Here is a 13,300-nt window from a genome sequence, read left to right on the forward strand (position 1 = left end):
CAAAGGGGCAGAAATGCAAAAGAGAGATGATGAGCAATATTTAAATTACTGGCAAAAAAAGCACCACGTCAACATTTCAATTCTGGCCAGATACTAAACCGAACATAAAAGAAAATCAACAAAATTAACTTCTGACTTCTAGACTGTAAACATGTTAACATATGCACAGCTAAGTCACTGCCATTTGGTACTGATCATTTATCAAAGGTTCACGGTCCTCAGTCTCACTGAAACAACAGTTTAAACATTAGAACACCCCACCAAAATGTCTGGCCCCCAAATTAATGGAGACTCCCTCACAAATAATGCTGTACACTTACTAGGTTTCATGGCATTTGGAGCATTGGAGGGTGCGTTCCCCCAGCCTGTGGTCGATGCTCCTGTGTCATCCATTTCACCCCACCCAGGACTGCTTTCGTTTGGCTCACCCCAAGCTGAAGTACCATTATCTGGAGCAGGTGGTGTGCTTTTGCTCCAGACTGCAAAGAAAGAAAACGGCTCTCTAAGAATGATCTGTTAAAGGAAACATCCTAACATCCAGGGAGCGGATATGGGGTGGGGGTGAAGGTAGGAGGAACAGGCACTCCTCTATTCTGTTGCCAGAAATACGAATGGGTTCCACCCTCATGGAGGCAAATGGCATTGTCACTTTAACTTTTGGCCCAGCAATTCCACTGCCAGGGAATTATACCATAGATATAATTGTAAAGTACATAAAATTACATGTACAACAATGCTCACTGTATCACTGTTGGAGGCCATTTGGAAGCGACCTAAATATCTATCAAAAAGGGACTGGTTAGGCCAATTGTGTCACCCATGAAATAAATACTGTACACAAAGCAAATAAAAGACAAAAATGTATGTGCTAACATGGAAAGTTTTAAAGTATGATGAAAAAAGCAAGGTGAAGAACAGTGTATATAGTACAATCCCTTCTGTGTAAAAGCTGTAAAGGATAGATATATTTAGCTATAGGTATGAACAAAATTTCTGAATGAGACACAAAACTCTAAGGGATTACCTGTGGGAAGAGACCCTAGGGGCTAAGATTCTTTTATTTATTATATTTTGCTTTTCTGTACAGTTTGAAGGTTTTTACTATATGGGTAATAATTTTTTTTCACATGTTAGCAGGTTTTATGCTGGACAGGGAATTAATGAGCAATCTTTATTTCCTTCTTCATTCTTTTCAATATTTGAGGGGGAAAAAAAAGAACCAGTTAAAAGCAATCATTTTCTAAGTGGCCATAACGGCATTCACTCAACAGTATGCTTACTTGAGGAGTGGAAAACTAAATATTAATTCTACCTTAAAAACAAAACCAAAAACTCCACCTGAATAGTGCATCCCCTTAATTTGTTGAATTATATGCTTTATGGGGACATTCAAGTTGACAATGCCAAAGATGGTATTACTAGCACTACTTTTAATTTACCAGGTATGGGGTTTCTATTCAAATAGAGCAAGAAGAAAGTTTAATTCTGGGCAACTGATTATCATGAGAGAACAATTTCTTACATGAAGTACTCCACTTCCAGAGGTGATCATTAAAAGTCATCTGGAAAGTGACTGAGACCTTCCAGATCCCAGCTGTGCCATAGCATTGCCATGGCCCCTTCGAGAACACCACAGAATACTTCCCTTCGCTGGGGAAGGAGAAACACAGAGGATATGTCCACGGGTAGAGACTGAATGGAAATCAGGTCTATTTCTGCTGCTATTTTAATTCTTCATTTTTAAATCTGGAGCATAGTTTGTTTAGCAAGACATGTTCTTTGGATTCTACAAGACCAATACAATTACAAAAAAAAAACCCAAAAAACCACAAACTTCGGGAGACTACCACAGGGATGCCATCTTATTCCTTTTGCCAAGAAAGAACGTTAAAATGTACCACCAGCATCTGTTATCACTATCATTTTATAAAAAGAGAGCTTCTGTTAACAGTAGAGTAGGTTAATGTACAAAGATTTCCAGAACAAAGCCAAGTTGAATAAATGCAGCTTAATTAAAATGCCCTGGTTTAGGATTTTTCTTTATCAAACCCACAAGAAGCAGCCATTGCCTACCTGATGCTGATTTACTGGTCATGGGGGTAGGCAGGTTTGGTTCTCGAGGTGCTGGGCCCCCTTGGGAATTCTTATCCCACAGATTCACATTCTTGTAGTTGTAACTGTTGGGGTCTCCCCACGCCGAAGTGCCATCATCGATGTCCATTTTCCGACTAATTGACTGTGGGGATGGCTCTTCCCAACCGCTGGGTTCCTCATCCTTAGGGGTTACTGGCTGTGGCCCGCTGCTCCAGTTGGAATTGGAAGGTCGTCCGTTGCCTGGAGGTGGTGGGGGTGGGCCTCCCCAGGAACCAGAAGCCTCTGGTTGTGGTGGCGGTGGCTGCTGTGGCTGCTGCTGTTGGTGCTGTTTATTCCAGGAACTGGGCTGTCTGCCGGTCTCAGTCCACGCTGGAGACCTTTTGCAATCTTCCCACCCGCCTTTGGAAGCTAGGCTTGCATTCCCACTGTTCCCCCAAGTTCCAATTTCATTCTGCCCTCCTTCACCCCACCCAGACACAGGTTTACTTGCAGAACTTTCCCAACTGCTGTTCTTCGCTTGATCAACTTCCTCTCCCCAACCATTCTTCCCAGAAGTCCATCCTTGATTGGGCTGGCGTCCCCCTCCCCACCCCTGATCCTTGCTGGAGTTCTCATTCCAAGAGGAAGAAGTCTTTTCATCTGGTCGTGCGCCTCCCCAGTTGGAAGAGTTGTTCTTGTAGTCATTCCAGCCTCCTGCGTTCTTGGGGTCTTTCCACTCTGTAGAGGCTGAGAGCTCCCCCCATCCAGACTTCATTTGATTGCTTTGGCTGGGTGCGTCTCCCCAGCCCCCTGAGTTCTTGGTCTGTGTGGCAGCGCTCTCCCACCCCTCAGTTCCTTTGTCAGATTTCCCCTCAGGCCTTGGCACCTCTTCAATATCCCACACTGTGTCCTGCTTAATTTGAGTTTGGCCCCAGCCAGTGTTTGAGAGCACCCTGGGGTCCAAATCAGTTCGGCTCAAAAGAGTCTGTAAGACAGCCTGACAATCAGGATGTGTGGGCCGGTATGACCGACGGCCAGAATTATGACTGTCACTACTTCCTGCTTTGTGGTTGCTTCCAGTGCTTTGACCTCCAACTTCACTTCCTGTGGAGCTGGAAGATCTTCCCCAACAGGGAGCCTGGGCATTGCCTTGGTTTTCAGGGAGGGGGTGGCCCTTTTGATTGTCCCATGCTCCAGTGCTAGAATTTGGTTGGTTTGGACCACTCCATTCTCCAATTTTCAACTCATCAGACCCAGTCGGCTGTTTCCATTCTCCCTGAGAGACCCCAGATGTCATTTTGTTCCCTTCACCCCATTTGTTGTCATTAGAGTCCTGAGGGCCAAAATTCCAGGACCCACCCGTAGACCTGTTATTGTCCCAAGAGTCATTTTTTGACCCAGATGATTTCTGAACAGAAGCTCCTTTCCAGGAGTCCTCTCTATCCTTTCCATTGTTCCCATTGTTTCCAGAATTGCTTTGTCCAGAGGCTGTGTCAGTTCCAGAAGGCCCCCTAGCTGCACCCCAAGATCCAACACTCCCAGTCTTTCGATCTCCAGTGCTTTGTGAAGGGGCATCAGTGCTCCTGGAGGCGTTCCCCAAGCCCATTCCAAAGGGCATTCCCTTATTCTCCATGGGGTTTGGTGAACTTAAGTTCAAGGAGTTAGTGTTTCCATTTTTTGGTCCATCAGTGTTATGAATTTGAGCCTGTTCTCTGCCAGAGACAACAAAATTAACACCCGCATTTTCCATCTTTGACTGCTGTTCCCTGGATGCCTGACTTACTGTGCTAACCTGTGCACTGGAATTACTAGTATCTGTTTCCAATGCCCCTTTCCTAGAATTTCCTTCTTGGACCAGCGCTGGCCAGGCAGATGGGTTGCTATTTGGGTTAAAGTTGCTGAAGCCAGAGCCAGGTCCAATTCTATCCTGACCACTCACATTCCTCCAATTTCCTAGTCCATTGTTGCTCTCTGTAGTAGAGTTGGAAGATTGAACAGATTTAGTCTTAGGGTCAGATTTCCAGACCCCAAGATTACATTCGTTCCCAGAACTTGCAGACTGGCACTGGCTCCCTTTTCCTTTGTTACTAGTGGTGCTTCCTGGCAGAGTGCTCTTCTCAGAGCCAGGGTTCGAGGCACTGTTGTTATCGGTGGTGTTTTCGGAAGAAGACTCAGTGTCTTTGCTGGCAATACAAGGCCACTCTTCCATGTCAGACCCGTCTACAATCACCTTGTCCCGGATGTGAATTGGGTTGGGGGAGGCGCCGTTGTTGGAGGAGGCTCCCGGGCCCCAAGTGGAATTTGCATAATTTGAAGCAGCAGCACCTCCAAGGGTTGACTCTGGGAAAGAGATTATCTGATCAATCACAGCTACACATGCATGCTCTACTAACACCTCAAGCTCAAACTGCCCCTAAGAGAGCTCATCACGTTTCCCCACAAACTAATTTCTCTACCCAGCTGCCCTTCTTGGTTAACTGTGCCACACCTACTCTAGTCATCTCTTCTCTTTCATTCCGCTGGGGTGGCGTACTGCTAAGTGTAAATCCACAACATTTCTCAAAGCTGTCCGCTTGTCATTCCTATTAACAGAGAAGGGCCTCCTTATATCTTGAGACAATGCAGTAACATGCTGAACCTGCTTTCTATTTCCAATATACTCTAAACATTCCTGGCTAGAGTAATTGTTCTGAAGCACCCCTTCAATTAGATCACCGGTGTATGGGAAGTTTCCAACAGTTTCTTTGTGCACAAGAACAAAGCTAAACTCTTTGGCCTGGAGTTTGATCAAGATGCTGCACAACCTGGGACCAACTGACTTTTCTAGTCTTATCTTGCACTACTTTCTACGTGGATGCCACACTCCTCGACAGTCCATGACTTGTGCCTTCTCGCCCTGGCACTATTCCACACTGGCAGCTACTGGCTTCCCTTCCTGGATTCATATACTGAAATTGGTTCATCTTTCTGGGCCTAGTTCAAGTGCCGTTTCTTCTATGAGGGTTTTTGGTTCTGTTTTGTTTTTGTTTTTTTAGTTCATCACCTGAAAATAACCCTTCCCTGTCTGGAGCCATTTTGCTCAGTGCTGTGGTACTGTGTTCACATCTACCTTCCCCCACATTAGCACCAGAGACTCCCCCAGAAGCTCCCCCTCTTAGGCAGAGACCCTATCTTGCTAATGTTTGAATTCCTCATAGTGGCCAGTGCATGGCTGCTCAGTAAGCATCTGATGAATGATGAATGCCCACCCAGCTAGATGCTGGGGCAGACGAGCATGAATCAGTCTGTATGCCCAAGGAACTCAGTCTTATAAATTAGTCTGGCTCAGCACATATTTTGGTGGAATTTGTCATATTTAGTGGGAAGAAAAATGACATGTTTTAACCCAGTAATTTCTTCTGAACTTGTTTTAGTTATTTTAACCAAGCAGCTTTAAATCACTATAAGGTTGAAAAAATATTACATAGAGCCATGTTAATAGGAAAGCAGAGAATCTCCAGCTCTTGAGATTTAGGGGTCTCCTTGGTTTTAAGAATGCAAATGAGAGAGTACTCACACTGGACTCATGTCTACATCCAGGCTGGCTAGATTTGGCTGCAGAAACACCCGATGTGACCACCCCTCACATACTTCCTTTTGCAACTGCTTATGAGGGGCCACAAGAAGGAAGGGCCATGAGGCTTTTTCCTGCCTGCTTTGGGCCTGACCTGATGGCCACCACAGAAAAGTCTGCATAAAGCTTGTGTAACCGTGAGGTTTCTTTCCATCTTTACTCTGCACAAGAGACAGTGATAGAATTTTCTAAGGCAATTCTATGTTCAAACTCAGAACTAGAATAAAGCATGCTCAGTTAACAATAACCAATTCATTGTTCTTGCCAAGGCTTGATGATGTTCAAGCTCTGAATTTTAGTATAGCCTCAAAAAACATTTTAAGAGCTAAGGGGAAATCTGTTAAAAGCTTTAAAAAAAGGGGGGGGGGGGTGATGTTTGGAGGTTCTTAGCTGTTAGCTGATTTAGTATTCATCTTTAAAAACTCTCAAAACTCGTAGAGCCTTTCTGCTGAAGATTCCTTATATCTACATCCAGTTTTGTTTTGTTTTATTTTTTTAAGTAGGCTCTATACCCAATGTGGGGCTCGAACTTACGACGCCAAGATCAAGAGTTGTATACTCTGCTGACTAAGCCAGCCGGGTGCCCCTACATACAGTTTTTAACAAAGCTCAAAATCCTCTGAAGAAACAATGATTTTAAAAATCTAATAAGAAACTATAGAATGATATTATTTGATATCTCCCCCCCCCGACCAAGATTCTACACAGTAATCTAAGAGACGGCTGTCCCTAGACCCGCAGCGTTCTGAGAGCATAAACACAGGCAGGTAAGATTCAGAACAAGCCTGCGCACTAGTCTCACCTCCAACCGCAGCCGGAGCACACGCTGGTGCTGACGGCTGGACCTAGGGAGGCTCGAGGTTATAATGTGCTCGTCTGAGAAGGAGAAAAGGTCCCAAACGGCGATGACCAACAGCAGCCGCATTAGCCTCTCGTGCCAAGAGCACATGCTGGATGCTAGCACCCAGTTCCAGAAGAGAGGTGCTGGTACGCGTTTCCTACCGGGATCCTCGCCCTGTCTTCTGAGTGACCCCGAGAGTCTAGCTAATGAAGGGTTTGGTGGCCTCTATACCGGGCAACACAGAAGAAGCGCTCGCTCTCTTCCAAGCTGCCGCGGAATCCACTCCCGACACGGATTCCTCACCTGGTGCAGTCCCACCGTCCCCCTGCAGCAGCGTTCCTGTCACTTGTGCGTTGTTTGAGTTTGCTCCAGGTGCTGTGGAGGGAGGAGGCCCTGCCCCACCCCCGAGGAGCATGCAGGACGGCGGAGGGGGCTGCCCACGTTTTAGTAACACTTTGTGGTCCTGCTGGCAACGGAATCGCGGCGGCACCTCCCGAGGCATGTAGCGGGCGGCGCTTGGCGGTTGTCCGTTCGGCACTGCCACCCTTTTGGCATTGTTGCCACCATTGACTGGTGGCGATGGAGAGCTGCCAATTGGGCTGGCGGCCGTTGGTTGGCTTAAACTTGGTTTCGTCACTTCGGGCACTGAAAGAGAGAGATTGGGAAACAGCCTTTGAAATCAAATACATTTTTCTAAAAGTTGTTTTTAAGAAAGCTTACATGAGACCAATTCCCAAGACAACTCTTCTTCCATCCTACTGTGGATGGACGTGGTCCTTCTAAGCTCCCCTGCATCTTCAGTTTCCTGGAGGTATGGCAGAGGTGCGGAGTGATGGTGACGAGGGCTCAAAGACAGCCAGACCACAGAATTCCATTCCATTGATTAAGGGGGAGGGGAAGCAATCACCATCAACTCCCCTATATCCCTGAAGGGCTGCCCAGCAAGTCTGAGGGTACATATGGGCCCCAGGCAAAGCCCTTGGTAAAGGTTCAAGGCTCTCAACCAGAATGCCCTTGCCCTTTATTCACCTTCTTAAAGACCTACCTCGGAGAAACTTTTCTTGAAGTCCCTGGACTAGGTAGGCAAAGCACCTTCGTTTGTGCTCCTGGAACACACTGTCCGTCTTTCTTTACCATGAATTGATCATATTATATTGAAATTCTCATTTACAAGCTCCTCACCCAAGAGTCCCTCAAGGGTAAGGACCCACCTTTCTTTCATCTTTTTTTCTTAGGGCCTGGCACAGAGTAGACCCCCATAGGAAACCTCAGCCCTGGAGAATTACAAAATCAACTAGGTTTTGGTTTTTACAGCTACCTGAACTCACACTCTTGCTTCGCACTCTGTGTAAATAATCAGGAACATTATGAACTCTTTTGCTCATGTCAAAAAAATTTTAAGGGTACCTTGTGTATTTATTCCAACTCTTTATTTAAAATAAAAATTTCAGGGGCACCTGGGTGGCTTAGTTGGTTTAGCATCTGACTCTTGATTTCAGCTCAGCTCATGATCTCAGGGTTGTGAGATCAAGTCCCGCACTGGCTCCGCACTGGGCATGGAGACTAAGGTTAATATTACTTTCTCTCTCTCTCTCTCTCTCTCCCTCTGCCCCTCCTTTCTCTCTCTCTTGCTCTAATAAAGAAAAAAAAAAGTAAAATGAAATAAAAATTTCAAATAAAACTAAATAAAAATTTCAAAATGTAGGTATTTTTCCTACTCATTTTAAAGAATTTAATGTTTTACTTTTAAAAATGGCAAATAGAAGTCTGGAACGTGCCGGATGACCGTAAAGATATACTCTCCAGGACCCTTTGGTTTTCCCCTCAACCCTACAGAGAATGTTCTTCTGCACCTCCTTTGCTTCATCCTACCAAAAGACTGCCACCCTTTCTAAGAAAATCTACCTGGCAAATAGAGGCTGGCAATGTTACAGAAACAACCATTGAGCCTGATAATTCAGATGATTCTGAGGCCCAAATCCCTGACATCCAGAGGAATGTTTGGGCCAGCTCTGGTGGCAGTACTGCTCTGACTGCTGAAATGATGCTAGGCCAGCATGTTGCTCGTTGAACTGGCTCCTTTATGGAGAGAGAGACATCATCAGAAATCAGGGGGCCCAATCTACTCCCACTGGACATTGATGAGCATTGTGAATAACAAGAACAAAGAGTAGGAGCCTGAAGTCACTTCAAGGCAACCCCTGGTCTAATCTTAGCCAATCATGAGGCAGTCCTGTGTCTCCCAGGAAGGAAGGGAAGTCAGAGGATCCACAACCTCTGAGTAGGATAAACCTATCTCTTGAGAAAATAAGTTGGTCATTGTCTGATATTATCAGTATATAGGCTCTGCATGACCTATAACAGCCGATAGATAAAAATAACTGATAAATGAAGATGAATTATTCAGTGATTCATTTTTTATCTGTGCCCGTAAGATTCCCATAGCAGATGGCATTCCCAATCCCCTTTCCTCTTATTATGAGAATAAACAAGAAGCTGGCAAGGGCTGGGAGGAGTCTTCCCAATTGGTTTTTAGGATGGAAGGAGCTATGCTTCTGTGAGGCTGCCTTGACTCATTTCCCTAAAATAGAGTAAGACATAGTATGAGCATCCTACAGCACTGAGGTCTGAACATCAGTTCGACTAACAGAGGAGAGGGGCATTAAGATAGAGTCGGAATTACTTTTACCCTCTCATTTCTATTCTGCACCTTAATGATTTGTAGGGCAAATCTTTCTAAAAATGAGCTGCTCAAAATGAGGGCATACTTCCTTATTTTCCATAGAAAAGGTCTGTGGCTTAAACATGACCTCTGTATCAAAGGAAAATACAGACATTGTGAAAAATGCTGGGTATCCTATTTTCTAATTTCCTTTCATTGACTTCCAAGAACTAATGACTGAATCTTTTTCTTTTCCCTATCACCGTTATTCTCATCTTATAGTTTGAACTTCTAAATTACCTCTATTTCTGAAAATCTTCAATAAAATGCTACTTTTGCAGAATGTAAGTATTTTTTTTTAGAAATATTTATTTACTGGGGTGCCTGGGTGGCTCAGTCGTTAAGCGTCTGCCTTCGGATCAGGTCATGATCCTGGGGTCCTGGGATTGAGCCCCGCATCGGGCTCCCCGCTCCACGGGAAGCCAGCTTCTCCTTCTCCCACTCCCCCTGCTTGTGTTCCCTCTCTCGCTGTGTCTCTGTCAAATAAATAAATGAAATCTTAAAAAAAAAAGAAAAAAATATTTATTTATTTGTGAGAGAGAGAGAGCATGCACGAGCTGGGGGGGAGGGGCAGAGGGAGAAGCAGGCTCCCCGCTGAGCAGGGAGCCTGACTCTGGGCTAGATCCCAGGACCATGAGATCATGAACTGAGCCAAAGGCAGATGCTTAATGGACTGAGCCACCCAGGCACCCCTCAGATGAAAGTATTCTTTAAGAAAACCCTGAAACAGGCAGGACCAATACAAACTACTATTTTCTTTAAATATCTTGATAGTATGAACATAAAAAAACAAACTTCTAGAAATGTTTTAAAAGTAGTTAAAATACATAAAAAAGACACTGTTTTCGGCTGAAAATCTCTTGGTGAGTAATCATCAGTTACAATGCAATACCAAAAACTCTCAAAGACTGGGAACACACAGACAGTGGCCACCATGCACTGAAGAACTCTCAGTACCCTCTAAGCTCTGTCTCCATTTCTTTACCTTCTACTCACTTCTCAAACTCAATGCACCCTGGCTTCTGCCCTGAACATCTCCCTGGAAACCCGTCTCCTCATCCAACAACTAGTGATCTTCATTGCCAGTCTAATGGACACTCGTCGCATCCTTCCTTCTTTGACTTTTCTGCAACTTCTGACACTACTGGCCATTTCCTCCCTGTTTCCGTGAGAGCTGCTGAGACCCACACTGGCCAGCTCTTCAGCTCTTCCTTTCTCTCTTCCTTTATGGGTTCTCATACTCTTGGTCAGGGGTCAGCAAACTTTTTCTGTAATGGGCCAGACAGTAAATATTTTAGGCTTTGCTGGCCCTACAGTCTTTGTCATGATGACTCCACTGTTCACATGTAGGCAAAAGCAGCCACATACAATGTATAAACGAATGAGTGTGGCTGTGTTCCATACAACTTCACTTACTGCACTAAAATATAAATTTCATATCATTTTCACCGTCAGAAAATAGTTTTCTTTTATATTTTTTTCTAACCATTGAAAAAAATGTAAACAGACATTCCTAGCTCATGGGCAGTACAAAACCAGGAGGGGAGTCAGATTTGCCCGGAGGGTTATAGCTGGCTACACCCTAATCAGAGTCGTAAGATGGCAGTTGAATTTGGTCATGAGTTGTGTCTTTTTTATTAAAGATTTTATTTATTTATTTATTTGAAAGAGAGCACGAGCAGGGGGAGTGGCAGAGGGAGAGGGAGAAGCAGATTCCCCACTGGGCAGGGAGCATGATGCGGACTCAATCCCAGGGCCCTGGGATCATGACCCGAGCGGAAGGCAGATGCTTAATTGACTGAGCCACCCAGGCGCCCATGAGTTGTGTCTTTAAAAAAAAAAAAAAACCTGAACATGAACGTGGGGCCCACACTCTTCCCACATTTAAGTTACTTGAGTACAAGTTCCCCCATGTTCAGACTTTAACATTTATATGCAAGTGTTTCCCAAATCACTACCTCCAACTCAGACCTCTTTCACCCTTCTCTTCAGCCCTCCAACTTGTTCCCCAGCTCCCATTATCTCTTAGATCAAGGAATAGAGTCATCACCCAACCATCTTCTCAAGGAGGGAAACTGGAAGGTGTCTCAGACTTCGCTCTTTCCCTGCATATCATTATCCGATCATCATTATATCCCAATGAACCAAAGCATCTCTCCGATGCCTTCCTTCCTCCACCACCACCACTGTTTCTAACCAGGTTCAAGTCCTCATTACCTCCCACCTGGACTTTTCTATGCCCATCTATCTGAACCATATGTCATTATACCTCACATTCATTCACTCTCCAGAGGTAGCCAGTTCCATCTCTGAACAAATTGCTCCCACCAGTGTTAGAATACACAGGTGTTTCTACAAGGCGTGATGCATACTGTAAGTAGTTTAGTTTGTAAACTACTTACTTGGGTGGGAAAACCCACCTCAAATCTTAATAAATTAGAGTAGACTCAAGGTTATCCCAACCACCAACATGCCTTTACTAAACATGCCTTCTGGGGTAGACTCAGAAGACAGAGTTGTGGCCAATGGACCACAATGGTCTGTCATCCCAGGTATGCTGATGGGAAGGTGCTGTCCCTCAGCTGTGTCCCAGGTGGGGTAAAGGTCATGAACTGCTACTGTGGATGACAGTATCTAAAAATTTCAACTTATTTTGAGCTGGAAGCTTTTCCCCGTTGCTTTGCCTCTCACCATCAGTACTTTTGCATTGAGAATAAGTCTCACTGAACAAAACACCTGACAGACATTTACCAAGAGACTGCTAAGTGTCAGACACCAGAACCCTTCAAATCTTTGAAGACCGTTACCTGAGCTTCCTCAGGTGGTAAGCCTTCCACTGAGGGTTATGCATCTTCATGTGTTTAACCCTTCTGAAGGCGACACAGGCTCAAACTCATTGACCAATCTGTCCCAAACCCCACAGGCTCCATAGAAGTTGATTTCTGTCTCTACCCAGTGTGGTGCCTATTATAGGAATTGCAAATGCCTTCCTAGATACTGTATTTCTACAAATGGCACTTAAGGTCATGTCAGTCATTTTTTTCCCCAAGACTTTATTTGAGAGAGAGAGAGTGCATGCACAAGTCGGGGCAGAGGCAGAGGCAGAGGGAGAATCTCAAGAAGATTCTGCGCTGAACACGGAGCCCAACATGGGCCTGGATCTCACGACCCTAAGATCATGACCTGGGTCAAACCAAGAGACAGAGGCTTAACCGACTGAGCCACCCAGACGTCCCAGGTCATGTTAGTTTCTATAAATCAGTCATTTCATACTGATAACTACACCATTAAGCCAACCATGACCCTAACATCTTTTTAACAAGGCAAAATTGCTATGTCCAAACTCCTCCATTGCATAGTCTTTTTAGTCCTGATCTTTTTTTCCTTTTCTTTTCTTTCTTTTTTTTAAAGTAGGCTATAGGCCCAGTGTGGAGCCCAATGCAGGGCTTAAAGTCATGACCCTGAGATCCAGACCTGAGCTGAGATAAAGAGTCGGACGCTTTTTTTTTTTTCTTTTTTAATGTTACCAAGAGACTAGATTTTAATTGTTTCCACCATAAAAAAGAAATGACAGTTAGGTAATGTGATGTGATGTGGTAGCTAATGTTATTGTGGTAATCATATTACAATATATGTATGTATCAAATCAAAACACTGTACACCTTAAACTTACACAATTGACACTCATGTCAATTATATCTCAATATAGGTAAATTAGAAAAGAAGAAAATTAATTACAAGCAAAAGAAAAAAGAAAAGAAAAACTTTGTCAGCTTTTCCAGATACTTTGCTAATAGGGTTCAGAATTTTTTTTTTTTTTAAAGATTTTATTTATTTATTTGAGAGAGAGTGAGTGAGGGAGAGAGCATGTGCTGGGGGAGAGGCAGATGGAGAGGGAGAGGTGGACTCCCCGATGAGCAGGGAGCCTGACCTGGGGCTCAATCCCAGGACCCTGGGATCATGACCTGAGCCGAAGGCAGACACTTACCCGACCGAGCCACCCAGGCACCCCTAGGGTTCAAAATTTCTTATCTTTTAAAACTCTCTAAGC

At 44.6% G+C, this 13,300-nt stretch overlaps 1 protein-coding gene across 1 annotated transcript in view; it reads right to left on the minus strand.

Moving 5' to 3' along the window:
• The window catches only part of TNRC6B (trinucleotide repeat containing adaptor 6B), a 181,493-nt gene that overhangs the window by 42,887 nt on the left and 125,306 nt on the right, over positions 1–13,300 (minus strand). Inside the window, exons 6-8 of the mRNA XM_044915319.1 lie at positions 6,831–7,172; positions 2,074–4,413; positions 321–479 (exon numbers count right to left, since the gene is read on the minus strand). Of these exons, the coding sequence (XP_044771254.1) occupies positions 321–479; positions 2,074–4,413; positions 6,831–7,172 (2,841 nt within the window). The remainder of the gene's footprint in view (positions 1–320; positions 480–2,073; positions 4,414–6,830; positions 7,173–13,300) is intronic.

This window comes from Neomonachus schauinslandi, chromosome 5 (genome assembly GCF_002201575.2).
Source record: "Neomonachus schauinslandi chromosome 5, ASM220157v2, whole genome shotgun sequence".
In the NCBI taxonomy this organism is placed as follows: domain Eukaryota; kingdom Metazoa; phylum Chordata; class Mammalia; order Carnivora; family Phocidae; genus Neomonachus; species Neomonachus schauinslandi.